The 22,867-nt window shown below is 43.9% G+C and overlaps 1 protein-coding gene across 2 annotated transcripts in view; it reads right to left on the bottom strand.

Annotated features, from left to right (window-relative positions):
• Nucleotides 1–22,867, bottom strand: part of BRSK2 (BR serine/threonine kinase 2) — a 303,379-nt gene that overhangs the window by 101,028 nt on the left and 179,484 nt on the right. For both annotated transcript variants that reach the window (XM_041415068.1, XM_041415069.1), the window contains exon 3: nucleotides 2,418–2,503. In XM_041415068.1, the coding sequence (XP_041271002.1) occupies nucleotides 2,418–2,503 (86 nt within the window). The remainder of the gene's footprint in view (nucleotides 1–2,417; nucleotides 2,504–22,867) is intronic.

The following is a 22,867-nucleotide window of genomic DNA, read 5'->3' as shown; positions in this document are numbered from 1 at the left end:
TAGCGACTAATAAAAAATGAAACTTAATTAACAGTCATTTGTTCTTTCAGAGTCAGTGTCTTTCAGCAGAGGGATTTGGTGCCTTTGCAGGGAGATGCAGACAGCTTAATCTTACAGGCAGAGGAGCTACAGCACAAAGCAGACTTAGTGATTGTTAAAGGCTAAATGGCCATTGGCAAAGCACGCTTTGGAGCTCAACGTTTTTTAGAAGCCAGAATATCCAGCCATAGCTTAAAGATATGGGATGCTTTCCTTTTCAAGGTGATTTTCATGAAGATGTTTTCCTGCCAATAAATGCAGTATTTTTTTTAATAATAAAGTAGCACCATTCCCACTCCTCTGAGCACCAGATATTTTTCACAAGGAGCAAAATAGCCCTCAAGTCTTATGGGGTAAAGAAGGAAAGCTCAGCTTCTGACTTCACAGGTATTAAGAACAAGAAGAAAGCTTCAGCACCTCTACAGCCCATCCCCTCGTGGCCTTTCTTCTGCATGTATTCATACATTGTCACCACTGCCACCATCAGCTGTTTGCTCTGTTCGTGCAGGAGTGTGTACTTGTGTGTGTATACCCGGGATTACACAGCACAGAAACCAACATCACAACGAAGAACATTCCCTCTCTTTTAATCAAAAAAGGGGTCTCATCCCCCCTTCCACCTGAATACAGAGAAAATATCCTCTGCCTCTCTTTTCAGGATTAAAGGAGAACGTACTCCCAGTAAAGCCTGCTTTCCCTTTGCTGCCTGTCTGCACACAGAGCAGATCTGGGCCTCTGTCTCATCTGTGGCAAACAGGGCTTCATGAAGCCATGACCATTTGTGCCACTGAGGACAGAGCATTCGGCATGCAGCTCTGGAAACATCTGAGCCAGCCTCCACCCAGTGCCTGCACGAGCTCTTTCTGGCAACTGTACTCCACCACGGATGGCAGGCTCTGCCCCAAAGGAGCAGGGGAAGCCAAAGGAAATTACTGCCTGCTCTACTAAGCTGACCCTTAGGCAGAGAGGCCTCGCTTCTCAGAGTAGGAATTCATTGCTCCAGTATCAAGACTGGATGAATAGTCCATGAGGGACTTTACCCTCATTTAACACACTTTCTTTGGATAAACAGTCATTGCTTTCTTGTGTTGAGACACTAAAAAGAGGTCACCAGTGGAAGCTGGCTTTTAAAAACTGTTTAATCTTTTTAACCACTCTCTTCTACATGTAATAATCTGTTAAAAAGCTGGAAATAGCTGAGTTCCCTACTGCCTACTGGGTCACCCTTTTCTATTTGGAGAACATTGTTTTTTGTCCTGTTGTGCCATGATTAATGTGGCCTGTTTGTCTGACAACAGATACAACGTATTTAGTGCCCTAAATCAATCTAAAGTGATTGTCTGTGGACAACATCCCTGTCTGGCACTGGTAATGATCTGGAGGAAAAAAAAACCTTACCAAAAAAAGCTTTGCTACATAACTGTCACTGCAGAACCATCAGTAGCCCTTAAAAGCAAAATCTGTTGCTGATGGGACAAATTTAAAACACCTTTAGTGAGAGTTGAAGGTTTCAATGAAAATTGTTATACAAAGGAGGTTATCCATATTATCCACTCGTAAGTCTGTTACAGCTTTGATTCAAAATGGTTCCAGATCTTACAGGTACAAACATTCCTTCTCTCTTGCTGTTTTAGAGAAAACACTGGCATGTCGTCTTTCCTCTATTTTAAGTAGGAAAAGAAACAGCATGTAAGTTTCTTATAAGTAAAGGCTCACTCCAGGAAAGATACTGAGGTGCTGGAGAAGGTCCAGGGAAGGACAATGAAGGGTCTAGGGCACAAGTCCTGTGAGGAGTGGCTGAAGGAGTTGGTATGTTTGGCCTGGAGAAGAGCAGGCTCAGGGGGGATCTCACCACTCTCCACAACTTGCTGAATGTAGGCTGTAGCCAGGTGGGGGTCAGTATCCTGTCCCAGTTAAAAAGTGACAGGATGAGAGGAAATGGCCTTAAATCACACCAGGAAACATCTGAATTGGATATTAGGAACAATTTCTTCACTGAAAGGGTGGTCAGGCATTGAAACAGGCTATGCAGGGAAGCAGTGGAACCATCATTCCTGGAAGTGTTCAAAAAACATGTGGATGTGGCACTTGGGGGCATGATTTAGTGGTGAATATGGTGGCAGTAGGTTAATGGCTGGACAATGATAACACTTCCTTAATGAGTCTATGAAAGTACAGGAAAGAACATGAGAAAAGCCAGGGAAATAACAAGTGTTCATTCTTCATCCAAATACCAAATATCACACAGACAGCAGCAGAGGGTGAAAACACACCTGTTCCATTCTTTCAGAAACGTTACCAAGTTCCAAACCCCTGATCTCCCTCCCTCCCTTTCTCCTTCCCTTCCCCTTCCTCTGGCAAAAGCCAGTAATACCTACAAATATTTTTTATTTTCGTAAACATCATGCAGCTTTAAAACGTGGGGATGTTCTATCAACTTCAGGATGGCTATTTCCCGCTCCACCTGGAAGAAACAAAAAGAAACAGAGAAGATTAGAAGCTTGGTCTTAGAATACATTAGGTATTGTCACACATTTTCTTCCTATTTATCCATTTTCCACTCCTCCTCATATGCAGAGGATACGGAAAATTGTAGCAATGTATCTTATTTAGCACTTACATAATTCAAGAAAAATTCAATTTATTCAGCCTCAGCACTCCCTGCCCTGCAGAACTGAAAACCAGCAAAATTTCAAGGCTGAAATAAAAGTCCCAAATCTACCAAAGAAAATTAGCTGTGGGAGTTACATGAGCATTCAAGGATGCTCCTGCCTCACAATCCAAAGCCAGTGACATATTCTCCAAGTACAGAAACTCTAAGATGTCACGTAGGGCTCTCCTGACCTCCCACAGCCACAGGTGTGGCTGCTCTACAAACTGCATACTCAATTAATGTTAGAAAATCCCCATCCTGAAGAACTTGCCATGCATGTCGGGGAGAAGACATACAGCAGTGTGATTTTATAGCTCCAGAACTGAGGTGCAGAAAGGCAAAGAAATATAAGAAGAGACATAAGAAGTACAAGGCAGAACAAGAAATTAAACCAGATTACTGGAGATGCAGTGTTCAGAGCCTTAAGTGCAAGACTGCGCTCTCCCTCAATTCCCAGGCTGCCCAAGTGTGGCCACGTCCAAGAGCATGTTTTCAGTGCTGAGTTAACAAGTTGTGACTAAGTCCCTGTAATTAGTGCAAGCCGTGTTCTCACCCAAAATTCCTATCATGACCACTAAGGGTATTCATTAGAGATGGAGTCAGTGCAGTTCCTCAGCTGTTAGCAAAATTGCTCTGCTGTTCAAAACCACACTGTAACTGCTCTGATTTGACCTAGGCCAAGTTGAAGGGAGCTAGCACTGTGGAGACTCTGGGTATGTGAAATAAACTCTGCAACAAGACACAGTGAAAGCATTGCACAGTCGGGCGTGCCAAATTTCAAGGAATCCACAAAGGCAGGAAAAAGACCTAAAGAAGCAAACAAGGACAACCAGGTAGGATTATTTCCAGTCCTTTAAATAAGTGATTGTCCCAGAGCTGCTATACTGACAAACAAACCACGAACAAACTACAAAACCATCCCTTAATGTCTCCCCTGCAGAGATCAGATGAGTAATTGGGAACTTGCTCCAGTACACCTTTAGTTCTTGATGTCCTTTAACTTCCTGAGAGAACATCCTCTGCTAACCCTGAACACAGACAACTTTACCTGAATGCCAGTAAGATCCTCTGCAGGAAATTAGAAAGTGATAGTTTGCAGCACCTTGCAGAGGAGGATTTCCCAGCACATTGGTTATCACCCCAGATCTCTTCCTGTATAGCATCACATAAAAACAGCAAAAGCAACTTTTGCACTGCATCATCCTTAGCCTTCCTCACATACCAGGATGGAAGAAATATATTTGTACATGTGCCAATCTCAGTCTTTCAAAGACACTTATTCCTCTCTGCAGAGTCAAAAGTCATCTGAGAGATTCCACTTCCACACTTGGGATCTCTGAAAATAGCTCCTTCAGAGAAGTGGGGAATGCAGTTAAACACGTATGTACACAGTTCAGCACTGCCAGAACTGCTAGGAATTCAGTGATACACAGTGCTTGATGGTGACAGGTCTGTGGGTGTTAACTTACTCATGACCAGCACTCTGATGAAAGCTACTTATACAAACAGGAAACAAAAGCTGGGGAGATTTCAACTGTTCAGCTATTTCACCCCAGACCCAGGGGGTAGCTAGTTTATTCCATTTTTGCCTCCTCTTCAAAAAGACCCATTACTCTTCTGTCTTACAAGATACGCACTGATACTTGCATAGATACTTGTTCAATCCTATAATTGATAAAAGTTGGATTTGTTTCAAAAATGAGGAAAAACAAAACAGAAGAAGCACCCACTCTCCCGACACTCTCCCAATAGTACTGAGATTTACCATCAGCTACATGTACTGCAGCTGCTCAGAAACTGCAACTCCAGCGAAGTTCCTTTTGGATGGGGAAGTACAGGTATTTCATGGGGAATGTGACCAGTGCACTAGCTATGACAAGGACAATCCAACCCCAGTATTCTTATGAAAAATCAAACTCCCTGCAGATGGGCTGTGTGACTGCATTGGTGTTTCACTTCAGAGAAACCTCTTGGTTGGTTCAGTGGCAACATAAGTTCAGATCAAGTGAGTGGTGGATGGCAGCATCCAGTCAGGGTCCAGCTTGGTTACTGTCCTAAAGCACGAGAACAGGCAGTGACTTTTAGCTACCACTTGCAGGAGGGAATTCAGATACAGGATTGTGTGGCCTATGTTTGGTAACAGACAATCAGAATAGAAAGGCAATATCTACTTATGACCTACAGATTTATTCTAGGAACCAGCTGAAAAGAATTAACCCAAGTTGCTTTTCTTTCACCATAAGTGTGCAAGTGTAAAAGGTTCTATGAGTATTTTTAAATTCCTGAGAACTATATCCTGAGGGGAAATACAATTTTGGAAGTCTCAATTTCAAGCCAGGTATGTAGAGGGCATCTGTCTTGATGTGCCTGGCAGCATTTGACTGCAGTGTGGTCAGCTTGGTGGTGTGTTGTCTGCACCGGTCAGATTTTTACAGTCTGCTACCTCTTCTATCTGTAAACCAAGGACAAAACTGATCTACTTATCTCAAGAGAGATGTTTTATGAAGGAAAAGTGTCATTACTGTACTTCTTGTAGCTCAAGACTTTGTCCCACGTCGAGGCACAAGACACTAATGGTTGTATTACTTTTGAATCTAGAGATTCCCAGTTCTCTACACAGCAATCTGATAAAGCTCATCCTCAAAAAATCTTACAGCAGTGTCCTGCCCCTTTCTTCTTTTAAAGCAAGAGTTCGGAGAAATATGCAACAGACCACCTTCTCAGAATTATTGCTGCAATTAGTACTGATGGGTGACTCCCCTGGATCCTGTTAATTTTTTATATGCCTACAAAGGAGGCAGCAATTGATACAGGCTGGACACAGACTGTAGATCTCAATAGCGATGTCACTGATGCATGGCTCAGGAGGACCTAGGGGCCATCATGTCACTAGGAAAGGAGAGGTATCTGAATTCATTGGCAAAATAAGAGAGGCCTGAAATAGCATGCAGCTTTGCCCTCTCCTCCAGAGCTTTCCCAGCCCCTGGCATGCCTTTTTTGCACAGCCCTGTGTTTGCAAGACATGGAATGCTGTCCAGCTCCAAGCTGGCAAGGACAGGGGAGAGGAGAAACCCTGCAGGGGTGTTTGCTTTAATGCACATGCAATTATCAGAAAGCAGGGCAAGCTCAGAATAGCCTGTCTAGGGAGGCTCAGAGCCTGTGATAAACAGGAGACATGGAGAAACATTTGACTAATGGTTAAAAGAGAAAGGAATAAAGCAAAGCTTTTCTGTTACACGAATGCTGGGTCACATCACAGGATCCCATCTAAAGCCAGGGTTGCCTCATGCCATGGTGGGCTACTAACTGTGCCTTGAAACTGGGAGAAAGAGCTGTGAAAGGCTGTGCAGGGCAAAAGGAGACGCACTAGTAACGTGTAGCTGTGCAGGTGCCAAGCAGGTGCCAATTAGAGGTTCTAAAAATCTGTGCAGGAGGTTGATTTGACAGGATGCTCCAGTGATTCAGCTAATGACAAAGTGCAACACGGGGGCAATGTGACCCATAGAGGAATCATGCAATACTTTGCATCCCTCTCCTCCATCTCTACTTCACTGTCATTCTCCCTCATAGGAGAGAATGACACATCTCTCTGGTTTAAGCCCATCTTATCAGCAAATTTGCACTGGCAACAAATGCTCTGCTGTCTTGCCTTTTGAGTCAGGCACACAGGGTGTAAATTCACTTAGGAGGCAAGGAGGGCAGGTCAAGGGAGTCTGATAGCTTGTCTCAGTGTAGAAGGAAAGTTTCCTCTTCTCTTGCATTCGTTAGCTCAGTAACTATTGGGTCACTCATGACCCATCTGCTCCTTGAAAAATGCAGCTCACAGCTGTCTCATATTACCAGGCTGTATTTTATCTACCAAACCTGTGCAAACACTGCAACAACCATTGCTAGCAGTTTCTCAAAGTACACCTACATGCAAAAAGCTGGGGGGACAGCAGATTTCTTGGAAGCTTTGAAGCTCACCACCAGCACACCAGAAAGCCCTCTCTTTCTCTAGTAGCATCAGGAGCTCACATATGGCTCAAAACACTGGCTTGAGAAAGAATTCCGGAGGTGCAGAAATGGTGAAGGGCAGCAAGCCCTGCAGGATGCAAACATAACATGCTGTTTTCCCTACCCACAGAGCAAAATGGTGCAGGGAGGGAAGGTGTGGTAGGTTTTCCTGTGAAAATCAAGCTCTCTCTAATGTTGACCCTACTTTGAGGTAACTAATGAAATAGTTTTCAGAACTCATGGCTGTCCCTCAATTATGAGAAACTCATCCAGGACATGACCTTTTCTGAATTCAGAATTCTCTACACAGAATGAACTTCAAAGGATGCAGAGATCTGGCTGCTTATCCTACTCCTCAGGCTAGAAGTCAGGTTGGAAGCCTTGTACCAGAGCACCTACTTTCTCTAATGTCTGGCCTGCAATGCAGTAATTTGCATTTCCATGATGAGGGCACAGAAAGCAGAGTAAATCACTCTGGTATTTCACTGAGTTGAAGTGGGAAAACCAAAGGCATCTCATAGGAAGAAACTAATATTAGGTTCTCTGATAAGTCTGTGTTCCTGCCATAGCAGAAATATCACAGCAAAATACCTGGGGTTTTATTAATTTGGTACTTATGCTTTCATGTTATGTGGGACTGAAAGTTAAAAATGGTGAAAATGCCTGGCTTTGGTGAAGACTGTCTAGGTCACCTGTTCACTCTTGCCCATAATGACAGAAATAGGCTACTCTTAAAATCGGAAGAGCGCAGCATTAAAGCATAAATGGCTTTATACAACAAGTAACTGCAGGCCCATTATGCCCTGTAGGGTCATCACTGCTGTGATGGGACATCATTCCTCCAAACAGATGAAGCCATTACCAGATCTAAGCAATACCAAAACATCTAATGCATTTTATCAGCTCCATCCACAATTTCTATGGGAGCCTAAATAGAGTTGAAGTGGAAAAAATATCAGGGTTTAAATGATTAAACTATCTTCCTCTGCAGCTCTGAATTTGGCTGATTTTTTGCTTAAAATGGCCTTTCATTACCTTTATCCAAAACTTATTCAGTAGTCTATTATGAATGCAAATGGAGGACCATGAAAGTTGTGCATCTGTGGGGAGTATTTCTTGTTGCTATCATAGCCATTAACCTCACATTTCTGAATATACTGAGCCAGATTCAAAATGTATTGAAGTCAACAAAAGACATCAATTGACTTAAGTGGGATTTGAATCAGACCTTCTAATGATCATTAAGTGGTATCTGGAAGAAATCTTCTATTACACAATTTTGACTAATTAAATGTTTTAACATGAATTCAGGTTTTGTGTTAAGTACTAGTAATTACAAGAAGATTTTACAAAAAGTAGATAAATGAGGGGGGAAAACTAGACTTAGATCTCCATAGATTCAGACAGCTAGACAATGCTCTACAAAATACTTACAACAAACAGGCAAAATTACTGGAAAGCTGAGCAATTCCTCATTTTACTGAGGGCTCTGTTATGGGCTTATTCCACCACAATTCTTGTTTGCATGTGTGCTTCTCAAAGCTATTTCCTTATACATGAAAATAGGTATGTGTGAGAAGCAAGTGAGATGCATATTTGATTTTAAACTTTGCACGTGTAGACTTCTATACCATGAAGCTTTAGGAGGGAAATTTACTTTCCACAAACTAGTATTATACCAAAAATGTCAGTTTCTGCTTGTCTTTTTCCATAGTCCCTTCAAAACTGCAACTCTTAAAGCTCCACTGAATTTCAAAATTTAGCATAAAGTCTGAGAGTATGAAATTGCCTGGACGGATACTGCGTTAATATTCTTGGAAATCCTTTCTGCTGTTGCCATTGCGCCTCCACAACAGGATTCATGGCCTGGCCTGACACATAGATTCCAAAGTCTTGAAGGGACAGATCCTACAGGTTATCCAGCCATGGAAAATCCTACCCAGGAACGTCACGGTTTAACTCTGTAGTTAACACCTGCCGTGCTCCTCAGGGCTCTGCCGTCAGCTCCCAAGTAAATCTGGCACTTTGACTTATCTGCAGCGTATGCTGCTTTAAGGAGCATCAGGGCTTCATGCAAGAGACACTGATGGGAGCTGACAAGGAGTGGATTTATTCATTCAGCACTTGAGATTATCTGCTGCCCGGTGGTACACAGCTAACGAGTGACTGACACACAAGTCTGTGCCAGCAGTCAGCAGAATGGGTCCCTTTCACTGGAAGGCAGAGCCTCCCTGTGCCTCCTGTCACCTTCAGTGAGTGCCACATCCTGGCTGCCATCGCCAAGTAGCCCAGGACACAAACCTGCAGCCACTCTACAAGAGAAATAACCTGGTCTTTCACTCACCTTTCTTTTTCCCTCCTTATCCTGGTCTTTAATGTTAATGTACACAGTGCTTTCTATAACTCATGTACATCCAGCCTGGCATTTATGAGAAACCTGCCACTCCCAAGCAGCAGCCACAGCCAAGTGTGTGTGAACGCTGGTAACCACTGCTCCAAAGCAGCACACTCAGTCCCTGTCATGTGTGCAGCCCTCCTTGCCACACCACATCTACAGTGCTCACCCCAAATGTAGAGCTGTAAGTCTACTGCCCCTAGAAAGGCACAGAATCAAAGAACCACAGAATAACCTGAGCTGGAATGCACCACCAAGAGCCATAAAGTCCAACTCCAGGCCCTGCACAGGGCATCCCAAGAGTCACACCACGTCCCTGAGAGTATTGTCCAAATGCTTCTTGAACTCTGTCAGGCTTGGTGCTGTGAGCACTTCCCTGGGCAGTCTGTATACAAATGGATGCTGGGCTCGTTTCAGGGGTGTAGCTATGATATTTTATTAAAAATCCTTTCCTAGGATTTTTCCCCTCCTGAGAAGCTGAGGAGCCCCAAGAAAGAAATGTAAACAATAACTGTCTGCTGCTGTGGAATGCAACAGGTGCATCCATGATTGGTCCATGTGGGTTGTTTCAGTTGATGACCAGTCACAGCCACCTGTGCCAAGGCTGTGAGCAGTCACAAGATTTTGTTATGCATTCTATTCTATTCCTGATCTTTGTAGCCTTCTGATCTATCTTTTCTCTCTGTTCTTTTAGTATAGTTTTAATGTAGTATTTTAGTATAATATATAACATAATAAATCAACCTTCTGAAATAGAGTCAAACCTTGTATCTCCACACATGGGGTGGTCACCTCAACACAGGGTGTATGTGGCCTGTGCAGGAAAGGAGTGAAATTTGTAAGTAATTTTCCCCCAGCAGAAGTTACTTCTGAAGAGAGAAGGTGCAGCCCTGAACATTTAATGCCTCTTGGGCTGCTATGCTAAGCTACAGAGAAACAGTCACTCCCCACAGAGAAATAAGCTGTAAAATTAAGGGTATGGAGAGTTCAGCTTCAAATAATACAGGTGCAGAACTTCTTGTATTATTTGAGACATCACAGATTTAATATGGGCAATACCGAACACAACACTGGAATGCTGGAGCCAAAGAGTGTGTGGAGAATGTAGAAGATGCTGAATCCCATTAAGGAAATATGGACAAGCACAAAAGAGTCAGTACAGCACAGCACAGCAAAATGTTCTGCCAAAAATATAGTGTAGAGCTTCTGAGAGCATTGGTTGAGGATATGATAAGGCAGAGGGGTTCCCAAGAGCACCTAGGAATGGGACTGAGACAGTGAAGTGATGCTGACTGTACCATGGACTGGATCCTTGAGGGAGTCCACCATCAATAGGAAGAGAAATTTAAAAGCACAGTTTTGGAAAAGCTTCAAAGGATGATTTCTCTACAATTTCCTATGTGTCTCAACTAGCCTCTTTCTCCCTCTTCCTCTTTTTCTCCATTAGTCACACTGGTCTTGTTTAGCTCTTTGGCATTGTCTTACACAAATGTCCTTTACATTTTCTGTAATACTTTTCCAGAAGCAATCAATGGGATGGTTGCTATTTCCTTCTCTACATCTTTCCTTAATGGCCATCTCTGTTTCCCTAAGAAGAAATAAGAAATAAGGCAGGTAACAAATGCTCCAGGAGAGGGCAGAACAGCTGGAGCTCTGCAGAGATTGGAGGCAGAATGCCAGACTCCATCTCTGCCTTACCTTTCTCCAAAACAAGATTAACAACATCACTAATTTCAAAGAGTGGAAAACAGATAATACAATTTTTGTTATTCTGCTATATTCTCCAGTCATTCACTTTTGGTTGCCCCTTAACTCTTGAGACAGATATTTATAAGTATTTGTCTATCAGGATCTCGTTTCAGCTGAATTAATAAACTTAGTGAGATACTAACAGCTGGTGTCTAGAAGGGATCCTCTGGCCCAGCAGTCCCTCACAGCTGTGACAGAAGCAGAGTCTGAACCAACCCACAGCTCGCCCCTTTGTTTCCAAAACATGACGTTGAAGCACAATTGCACCTCCCAGAGGGACATGAGCCCAGACAAACAGCAGCATGGACCTCATCCAGGAACTGTGAAGAGGCCAAGGGCAACACATATTCACAGAGTTCATGTTTGCACTTTGCTTTGCAATTAAGAAGGAGACTTGAGGGGAGGCCTGGCAGCTGCAGGCAGAGGCACCAACAGCTGACTTCCTGCCAAAGTGTGGAGCCAGTGGCTACTCAGGGAGGCCAAGCAGCCCTCTAGCCCAGTTCTTCTGCCCCAGCAGAAGAATGCTAATGGTTTCTATCACCCTGCAGCATAAACAGCAGCTCCTGCCTCATGTGCACCAGCTCTACACTGGTACTTCCACGTCCATTCCTTCTTGGGGACAACCAAGAACCGACTGATCCCAAGAACTACTTATTTTTATCTGTGATAAGAAATCAGTCTGCTTTGTCCATAATTCTGGCCCCAGTGTGTCTCTCTAGTCACGTGGCCATATCTGGTGTGTCTCTGTAACGACACGAACCAGCGCTTCAGTTCCAGCCATCCCTGCCCACTGATCTGGATGTGGGATTTAAACTTTTTCATGGAGACCCACCTCAACCACAAGAATGTTTTTTCATATCTTGCAAAACTGGGCTGAACAGTATGGGAAATCAGCAGTGACCTCTTAATATCTTTATTTCTCGGCTACCTGTTTGGATGTAGCCAACAGCACATGAGCTCAAAGCCTGTTCTCTCAGCTCTGGTGACTCACACAACAAAATTAGTGGCCTCAGCTCCAGGCCAGGGGTAAACTACTGGTGGACAGTTAAGTGGCTGTCGTAAAACCTTCCCTTCCCTCACCTACTGCACCTCAGTTTGGAGAAAAGCCACAAGCTTTCACGATGATGCTAACCCTGACACAACAGCTTTGTCCGTGGTGCCTGTCACTTCTTCCATCACATCAGGGATACAGCAAAGACAGCAGCACTGTCTGGGAGTTTTCCACTGGGCTTTAATCTTCAAAAGAATGACTAATAAGGCAGGAATTGAAGAACAAAGCGAGAGGCAGAAAGAGAGAGGAGAAGAGGAAATAAAATTGCCTATTTTGCCTCAGTCTTGACGCTGCCTGTGCTGACTCCCTGCCTCTCCTAAGGTTCAGCCTGCAACAGAAGACATTACAGCAGGGCTTGTACTCCCCTCAGTGAAGACAACATCTTCCTCTGTTTTGTACAAGCAACAGAAGCTGCAGAAAATTAGTCCATTGCTGCCATCAGCAACCAGGATCTCTCACAGCTGGGAGTTAAGAGATCAAAGACAGCAACGAAGGAACATTTTGTTTCTCAGTTATTTTATCTCTGCTCTTCTCATATCCTTCTCATCACACACTAGTCCCTTATTGCTGGAGGTGCTGATGACATCTTGCAGACTATCAACATCAATATCAGGATCAAGAAGCCTCTTGGCAAGCAAGGTTTACAAACAACATTGCAAAGATAGTTTCTCGAGCATCTCAAAATAAGTGATGGGGATAAGCTCAGTCACTCCTGCTCCTCATTGTCTGAACCTACTTAGGAAATGAGGACTAAAGACACCTCTGGCCATATCCAGTGTATACTCTGGCACGGAATACAATAATTTTTCACATCTTCATTATATTTTCCAATACATTATTCAGTCAGGTCATACTTTCAGAAGTACTTGGCATTGGCCTATCTCCTTATATCAAAGTTCCTGGGACTCTTACTACTAATTGAGACCACAGCCAGCCAGTAATGATTGGCAAATTCCATCTTTAAGTTCTAGGTCTCTAGAGAAGGGTCTTGTAATATGAGTCCTGCTTTTCTATTTATGAATCTGCACCTCAGACATTACTTCTCAGATGCTGCAATATTTCAGAGCTGTTCTGAATTGTAATGGCCAATTCTTCAGCTTCACCATACTAAGACACAGCCAGACATATTCCCTTATCCTAAAACAGGTCCTCTTTTCCACATAGTGCCAATCACTTCTGCAGTATGGTCTTGAATTACCTGTGCCACTCCAAAACAACCTATATTGTTGTGAGAAGTGTTGTACTGCAGTGCAGATGCACCCACCAACACAGCTTTGTTGCACAGAGATCAGGGAGAGCAATGAAATTAAGGCATTTTAAATTTGAGAAGGTGGTATTTTTATTATTTCTGAAGAAGTTGTGGTTGTGTATCTTCAAAGTCAACTTAGGTGCCATTATTTGAGTCTCTTCCCCTTCCTTTGTATCTGTCCTATGTATCACATCTAACACAGAATTCACAGCTATTTGGCTTTTGATGAAGAGCAAAGATAGGATGCAACACTTTGGTAAGTCAGGTGACAACACATCGCTAAGGAAAGTGCTAATGACTCAAAAATTACATAGCTAAAGCAACGGGAAAGTTCCAACTTTAGCAAATTAGTTTAGCAAATTAGCTTAATTCTCTGAGGACAATGGACTTGGATGGACTTGCTTATTCCACTTATTCCTGAAAGTGGCAGAGAATGCATTCTAAAAAAGAGATGAGAATTTGAAAACTGGGATTCACTTAAATCATACCACCTTAGGCCTGTACACCTTGGGATGCTTTGGCACATAAACAGGAATCCTCCTTTCACAATCCAATTCAAACTCCCTTGCACTTGCCAAATACTTAAATATATATATATGCGCAGATCGAAAAGTGCTCACAAACATTTTGCTGAGAAAATGGCAGGCTAAATTTGAAACCAACAACATTTGAAATGGACAGCTGGGCTAGATGTAACCCCCTCCCACCCCAACTTTTCAGTGTTTTCTTCAAGAGATCATATTCATCAGTCAGCTGAACCTTGTTCCCAGATGTCTGGAATATGTGAAAAACAACCTGTGAATGGGAGAGTTTTCCAGTACTCACCCTTATGGTCACAACAGAGTTTTGGAATAAAAAGGCAAAGGATGCTGTTCATGTCATCCTCTCTCTACAGAAAGGAAAACCAATTACCTCTCTTTATAGGGGACATAATTAGCTCTCTTCTTTCCAATGGAGAAAGCCTTTTCCCCAAGCTTATACTGCCTCCCACACAAATGCAGGACAGACAAAAAAGCAACCAAAATCTTGCTGAGGCAGATGCCATGCTGAGGAAACACAGCAGTAACCTCAGATATGAGGAAACAGTGCCTGTGCTGTGAGGTTCACGTGTTGAATCCTGGCTTATGCAAACGTATTTGTGAGGAAAGTGGCACAGAGATGCTCTCCTTGCACCACACAGAACTCAGAGCATCAGCAGCTGGTAAGGAATTGTGGTGACTTTAGGAGGCCATCCCTCTTCCCTGCAGGGATCTACACATAACTCTTAAGCTCTTTTTCCCTTCCTTGGTAACAGTCTTACTCCATGCCAAGTAGATAACTTGGGGGTCATCCATAGTTTTGTCCTGTCCTTTGGTATTATTCTGCTGCCCACATGTTCCTGTATTTAGAGTAGGGAAATGTTACACATCCAAACTGGGAGCCTGTTCTTTATTTTAAATTGCATTCCTTATGCTACCACAGAAGCCACATAAAAACAACCACATTCTGTGAAATCTTAGAGACTGTGAGAACCCTTTTTTTTTTTTTATGACTATTCCTCCTCTGGTTTTGCATTCTTATTCTTGCTATCGTTTCCAAATGGTTTCCATATTGTTAACCAATTTTTTCTTAAGGCAAGAGTGATTTTCCTGGCAATTTTCCACACAATTTCCATGTTCCCTTCAGGATAGCTAGGGACTTGAAAGTTGTAGAAAATGTTTTACTTCCATTTCAAGAAAATGTTTGAAGTGCATGCTTAGTCTACACCATGACTGTATAGCAAAAAAAGCAATAAAAGACAGAGAAGTGATTAAAGAAAGTGAGAAAAAAAAATCACCTTGCAAGTTGTAGCAAACCTATTGGAAAGTAACTCATTTAGTTATGAAATGGTGGCCAGTGTGAATGTTTTTGCTGGCCAACCAGGAAGTGGGGATAGTCTTTACTTCTGACCCATTAAACATGCATTTTGCAAAGCTACTTTTTTGACGAGATTCCTTTGGACATGTCTTCATTTACTGCCATTCCTCTTCCTTCTATGGGAACAGTGACCTGTTTGAGAAACCTGAGATGTCTCCACAGGGTATAATTTAGCACTCTCCAGGCTGCCAAGATCCCTGGAGCTCTCTTGTGTCTCTCTGATCCCTTATCTTGCTCATGATCTGCAAAGGATCAGTCATGTAAAGCCCACAGGAGAGGAGGCTGCTGCCTGCCTACTGAAGGCCTGAGTTTGTCAGCTCTACCTTCAAACAAATGAGCAAAGCTTCACTTACAGAAAATATACAGAAAGCTCTGATACACTCTTATTAAGGAAATATGAAGCAGTTCTTTATATCTGAAATAAGCAAAAGATGAAAAAAGTCAAACAGCCCTCCCTCAAAAGTGCTCTGAATATTTTCAAATAAGGCAATGCTCATTGGAGAGAGAAAGAAAATGTGTAGTACATAGCTGTGTCCTTTCTTTGATCTTAACTGTAATGGCCCTTCCTCATGCTTTTCCATGGCAAGTGTGTATGTTCTTCAGGACTCCAAATGGAAGTCAGCACTTTAATGGGATCACTCCTTTAGGAGTGATCTCCTTTAGACCTGAGCACCCAGTTTGCAGCAAGTTTCCTTCTGGGAAACCTTCCTTCTTTCTCTTGATCTTACAAGAGAACCCAGGACCTCAGAGGTGACACAGGACTGCAAGAATCTGCAGAGGGTTTACATGAATGAATGAGTTTGAATTTCAAATGTAGGCCAGAAGCAGCCCGCCCAGCCTAATTTTTTCTCCCTCGCACTGTTTATTCAGCCAAAAGGATTTTCAGATGACCTGAGGGGATTGCCTTCAAGGGTGAGTGTGCATTTTACCAGAAGTCCTATTTGGCAGAATAGCTTTTATTGTAAGCATTTTGGTTCTGTTGCTCCTGCCATGTGCTGCTTTTCTTGGCTGTCTGGCAGTCTCCAAATCCTGTGTGAACTTCCCTTTCCCCATCACACCAGGGATCCAGCAGATGCACAAACTGCATAGTTGAACAATCACTTTATGCCTCAAGCACTGCCAGACAGTTCCTTGTGCAGCTTAGGAGGGCATATACTGCTGCTCTGCTACAGAAAACCAGGGTGCCCTTCTAGCAACACCTTCCTTTTGGTTGAAATGCCACCTGCATTTTACAGGAGTGATCCTGAACCAGCAAAATGAATCTGGCAAGGGGTCTAAATAGGAATTGTATTTTATTTTTAACTGAGGCTGGAGAATTTCCTTCTTTCCTTTTTCCCTTCCCCTTGTGACACTTCTTTAAATAGAGTTGCTTTCCCCAGCCCCAAACCCACCTAATACCAAGGGGTCAAGCTATGTTTCTCGAGTCCTTTCTTCACCTAAACAGTATGGGGGCGTGAGATAAGTCCTTGTCAAGCCACCAGTGATTAAACCATCAGCACCACGAGGAGCAGCTGCCTTCTGTGCAGCCAGCTCTGCGAGCCACCCCCAGTCCTCTCTCTGCCACATGGAGCAGCCCACCTCTCCCTGGGGGATCCCCACAGCCACTCTGCCAGGGGCCCTGAGCTCTGCTCCTCACATCCAGCCTGCCTGCTCATTAATCATCTGGGATGGGACTGCTTGTGCCACAGCTGCAGACACCTGAAGACTGAGGATGTTGTCTCCTCCTCGCCACACAGGGCTGTTCTCCCTTCCCCGACTGCTTTCAAAGAGAAACACAGTGGCTGTGGCTGGCTCTCGGTTAGACTGATGTTCCAGCAGAGTCACAGCATGAAAAGGTATGCCTGCAAGAAACCTCCCACACAAAAGGCCACTGAAATTCCTGCAGAGCTGGACTAAAGACTCTGTGCCAAGTTTCCTACCCAGGTATGTCAGGGATACATGTAAGTACCAGCTGTTGGATGAAGCACAACTGCTATTCCCCTTCAGTCCCTGGAGTGTAAAATCATGGTAATCAAAACAAAAGTCAGAGCATTTGTAAGGCCCCTCTATCTTTCCCTTAGAGACAGGTGACTCTAGTGCCTTTAATGCAGCAGAGAGACTTGAGAAAGCTGGCTGTGCCCTTCAAGCGACTGACAAATGTAACTGCTTGGCAAAACACACTATGCAATACTGAAGGGAAAGTCCCCTTACAGTAACAGCTTTTCCAAACCAGAGATCAGCCACCAGCCAGAGCAGGACTGCCAAGCATTTCCAAAATGTAAGGCACAATCCCATTTTTCAACTTACCAACAGAAAAATGAGGGAGATGCACAAGACCTGATGTGCTGGTGCAAAGCAGATGCAGTGATGTCAGAGCTTCTGTCCCCTCTGCAGCACTGGCTGAACAAAAACAACAAACAACAACCCCTTCACTGTCACAGGTGACCTCTTACAATGTGGTTATTTTGTCCTGCAGGACAAATAGCAGGAAGCCAGAGAGAAATCGAGAAAAAACTTAAGAAGAAGAAGAAGATAAAAGAAAAAGAACTGCTTTCTACAGACCCCCAGGGCAGCTTTGATGCCCTTGGGGCACTTCTACCTTCACACAGGACTTGGCCAGTACAACAGTTCCACTTAAACCCAGTGAGAGAGGATTTAATGTTTCTTTAATCGTGACTTCCACATTTCTTTCCCTTCAGTGAGACTCATTCCTGCTCCCCTCCCAGCCCTCAACAGCTCTGGGAGTGGCCAGGTGCCAGGTAGTCTATTCAGGAATGATCACCATCCTTTTTGCATTTTCTTCCTTTGTCCTTTCCAAGCAAATTATCTTCGGGATCCTGGAACAAGCCGTCACTTCAGAGCACTGTCACTATCACATGGACAGCAGCCCCAGGACCTGCAGGACACATGTGAGCAGCAGGCTGTGTTAGGAAGCAGCAGCACTGAACACCTCACTGGCACACCTTCCTCACCAGGGACTGCTGCCAGTCACTGTAAAGCCACCTCCTGGTGCTAAGGTAACCTGGATCAGGCCCCTGATACCTGGGAGCACCCTTTTCATTCCCAAGAAAAATATTCTTCAAACTGGAGCACAGGGATTTCCTTACATTAGAATTAAGAAACTTTCTTCTTAAAGGAGCTTTTCTTTTTTCCCCCCAAAATGTAACTATTATAATTTTTTTTTTTTTAATCACCATTGAGAAACACTAAAAAGCTTTTTGTAATACTTCTTACAGTTAGTATTTCCTTCCTGCTGAGAATTCACATTCTGTCAGTGGAAGCTTCACCAGATGCTGACAACTTCCCGTATCAGGAATGCCCCTGAGGAAGGATGTTTCCCCTGTGGCTGCTCTCCTGCAGGAAGCAGCAGCAAGTAATGCCCACAGTTTCAAAAGGTCCAGTAATGTTGGGTTCTCTGCACTGAGAGCTGAGGTTCTCTGCAACCTGTCCCTGGGGACAGATTTTCAGCTGTTGCACTACCCACAGTTAAGATATTAAGAAGAATCCCCTTTCCAATGAGGAACAATATAGAAATTAGATTTCCAGGTTTTTCAGACTTTGTAGTGGAAATAATTGTAATGAAAATCTGGTCTAAGAATGGAAGCTGAGCCCTCCTGAAAAGTCTACGCCTATGCCTAAATTTTGGAAGTGATAAAAGGCTGCTGCAGGATTCCACTAAAGGTAGGAGTAGTCAGTCTCATTACAGCAAATATTTTTGACACATTTCTCTAGAAAAGAACTCCAAATACAGGACACATCCATACTGTTTGGCATAAATACACATCTAAACCAGAGCGAACACTAAAATGAAAGAAAAAGTGCAACGCTTTCTATGGCATAAATATACATAGTTCCAAACTTGAATTTGAATAACATGTGCATCCAAACCCACCTTTGGCATACCTCAAACACCCTCCAAAATCATAACCACCTAAGCCCTGGAGGTTTCATGGGGTGGGGTTAAAGTTGGAATGATTATCTGAAGTGATATCCAAAGAAAGCCATAAAGCTGTCTAAGGGTCTCCTAACTTAGTCTGGATTCGCTGGATCTGCTAAGACTCTGGCAAATGCCTTCATCAATATTGGCTTGCTCTGACAGGATATACAAGGGAGGCTGTGAGGTTGAGGTACTGATTTGTGATTCAGATTCTAGCTTCACTTTCTGATTTTCTTAATAGCTTCTTCTACCCTGCATGGGCTACTTAATCTATCTGTGTCATAGTTCAGTATCCAGAGAAGGCAGACACTCAGATATTGGATTTTACCCACATTTTCCTGCCTTTTTACATGCACTGCCTGTTTAGAAATAAATGCTTTAGGTCAGAGGTGGTCCCTTGTTCTGTCTTTAAACACAGCTATGGTGTCTGGTATGCCAGGACACGTGCTAAGACACACCCTCTGACAAATGAAGAAATGACATTTCAAATGTCACCACTAACTCAACTTTGAGCCTGCAGAGAACAAAGCAGTGGGGGGTAAAATCTGCAATATGTCACATGGAGCAAAATGCAAGTTCAAAGCATGCTGCCATGGCTCAGCACCCGATTGTGGTTGGTGCTGGGGCTCTTCCCTACTGCCCTGGCTCCATACACGGCATCAGGAGTCAGCAGGTAATTCAGATGTGCTCACATAAGTCAGGAGGAAGCAGAGACACTGCACACCCTGCAAGCACAGGCAAATACAGTGCCTCGAAAGCAGGGAGGGAGGGCAGACAGCGTTACAGGTGGATTAGAAATAACAGAGCAAGCTTCATGCTGAAAAGCAGGGAATCTTTGTCATGACAACAGAGAGAGGAGTTAAACTATACAACATGCACAGGGAACAGAAAGACAGGAAGTACGCTGGCAGCACTGCAGCAGTGAATGATGGTTTATTTTTAACAACAGTTTCTATAACAGGAGCTGGTGATTTTGTTTGTTTGTCACTTTTTATTTCATCCAATTCTCTAGATGGATACTAGATCTTTTTGAAAGATTTTTTATTTATTTATTATGGTTTCTCCTTGAAGCAGAGACTGAAAATGCTGTGATAAGTAGACTGAAAGGTTTACTTAGTTTCAGCTGCAGTTTCCCTAAGTGCTTCTGTGTCCCCTGCTCAACTGCTGTTTTGTAATGCAGTGGAGGTAGAGCATGCTTTGGGGATATTCCACTGCTCTCCTCTTGCCTCCACCACACACAAAAGAACCATTTTTTCTCTCTCCTCCCTTCACTCTTCCTTTCCCATAAGGGGACAAGAGTGACCAAGACAGAAAGGTATACATACCATCACCTTCCTCACGCCTTTTTCCACCCACTAAAACCTTGCCAATCTAAAGCATTAACTAAGCACTTTCGTGCCTTGGTCCTGCCCCACGTCCTTCAAGGTGTGTGAGCACAGTTTGCTCTGCAGACTAACAAGGCACACAGCAACACTCCACACTGGGGACTAATGTCAGGGAGCCAGAGGATCCAGAGCTGCAGCTCAGTGGTCTGAGGAACAAGCTCTGCCACTTCATAATGGGCAGTGAGCATAGAGGGCAAGTGTGACTAGGCAGGAGAAACCAGGCTATCCAGGGAATTGTGCAAGTGCTGGCCTTCGCAGTCTGTTATAGGGGTGAGTCAGATTCTGAATTGCTGCGCTGCTATCTTAGTTACAGCAGATGCTAATTCAGCTGGTCAGGTAGAGCGTGCTTTTAGGAGGCTAATATGAGCAAGCATATTGAGGCTCTGGGACTTTTCCAGCCTTCAGAGCTGTTCTGTCTATCCTAAAAGGAAGACGCACTTGTGAAACGCAAATGCACAGCAGGATCTGGAATACCAGCCTCCTTTGGAGTTTTCTGGGATGGTGTCTAATGCAAGACTTTGAACTGTTTGGCAGATCAATGGAGCAGTTTATTCTTCTGTGGTGTTTTCAGAGAGCACGGGATCAGAACCTGTGAGGCTCTTGGACTCCCACTGCCACACCTGCAAACTCTAAGCTGGTCTTTCTACGCCGAGGGGAGGTGAAGACAGACACAGCTCTTCTCCTTGGTGGCTCTATGGACCTGCAGTGCTGACAGTGACAGCAGCTCGTTGTTGTCAGCTAACACAGACCCACCACGGCAGTCTGCCGAGAGAAGACCCAAGGTGGCATTTTTAGGGTTCGTTTATTCTGATTGGAACTGTACTCCAGTCCCTCGGGATGTGACCCTTTTCATGGAGTTTTCTGGAGGGAGTGAAGGAGCAGAGGTGAGATTCCTAGCCGAGACATCAGAGCCAAGCTGTTCTCTGAAACACCCTTTGTTGCCGTCTCTTCGCAAGCCTGCAGCCTCCGCTCCCTCCTCCCCTTCCCAAAAATAAAGCTCCATGATGTAAAAACATTCCTTTGGGGCTGGAGGTGGAAAAACTAGGACACCACAGTTCAGAAAACGCTCAGCACTGCATGAAATATTCACTATCAACCAAAACAGGTTTACCCGGAGGAGGGTATGATGAAGACGGAACAGGGAATCAATTTCACTGTCCTATGGTTTGTTATTCTGGCTGCTTCTTCTACTCTCCAAATAAGCTGAGGTTTTTGGAAGCTTCTGTCTGGCCCAATTCCCATTCCCTCACTTTTCAGTCTGCGTATGCCTCCTGTTTTTTGTGCAAATAAACACTCATCTAAAGGCATCTTTGCCCTGCTCTAAATGCTCCTGCTCTCCTGAACAGGGCTAATAATGTAACAATTTATCAGAGAGAGAGCCAGAGAGTGCATGTGCAGCTGGGGCATCCATCAGCTGAGCACTGTGAGATGGGAACTGAGGAGTGCCCCAGCCCCTGTGAAAGGGCCTTCCCTTTCCCTTCACAGAGCCACCTTCTCTGCTCTTCAAACACTGCACATCATCACTGTGGGGGAATCAAAATACTTCTCTCTGTAACTGATTGCCAAGTTGTTTGTTCTGGGGTTTGCCCAATGCAAATGACTGGAATAAACCTGGAAAATATGGAAAGCTGGAGAAAGGGCTTTGGTGATCTACTACCCTCATGTGTTTGCATTCTGACTTCTGCATGTACAGGTCTCAGTGCAGCCCCAGCCTGAAGAAACATCAGCTGTGGGAGTCTGTGTCCAGGCACACAGGGAGTTCAGCCTCATCACCAGAGATACAGCATTCCAAGCAATAATGAGGAAAATATGGGAAATCACATCTTTAGTTTTTCCAATGAGCTCTCATAGAGAACGGGGCTAACACACAAAGTTCAGTTCCCATACACTGACAGCTTAAAAAAAGGGCTAGAAATGGAAGCTGATCTGCAATTAATTCATTTTCCATTCAACCAAACCCCAAACACATTTTATGAAACTTTAAATGCTCCTAAGGGCGTTTTCCTAATGGTGAAGAGCATGTGCACCCAATACTCGGTCCGCTCCAGGTGAGGGTCTGTATTGTTCTACCAAGCCAGGGAAAACCAGAGAAATTAATCTTCTTGATACATGGTTCCTTCTCCACCCTCACAACTGGAGCTACTTAGCTCACTGGGGTATCCCAGGCCATCCCTCTGAGACCTCTAAACAGGCAAACAGGACTCAGGTAATGGCCAAAAAAAGCCATGTGCAGCCTGGATGTGTGAAGTTGGGCTCGTATTAGCAAATGTTATACAAAAAGTAGGATTTATTCACTCAGATGAGTTTGGTCTTATAATTCAATTTTTTGTGTTGGTAAAAAAAAATAAATTACCAATTATAATTCATTGTTCGTATTCTGTTAAGACCCCACTTAACATCATGTCTTTGTTCTGATACCTCTAAGTACAAACCAGACAGTTCCAGCCTTACTGAGACTGGGAAAGCAGTTAGGAATGGAGCTTAGAGCAGGGGTCTGGCTAGTCCAGAGGTTTCCCGAGATGCTGGTACCTATTGCTT

Source organism: Onychostruthus taczanowskii, unplaced genomic scaffold, assembly GCF_017590055.1.
Source record: "Onychostruthus taczanowskii isolate IOZ18803 unplaced genomic scaffold, ASM1759005v1 scaffold49, whole genome shotgun sequence".
NCBI classification, from domain to species: domain Eukaryota; kingdom Metazoa; phylum Chordata; class Aves; order Passeriformes; family Passeridae; genus Onychostruthus; species Onychostruthus taczanowskii.
The sequence above is the reverse complement of the archived record's forward strand: the minus strand, read 5'-3'. Positions and strand labels throughout refer to the sequence as shown.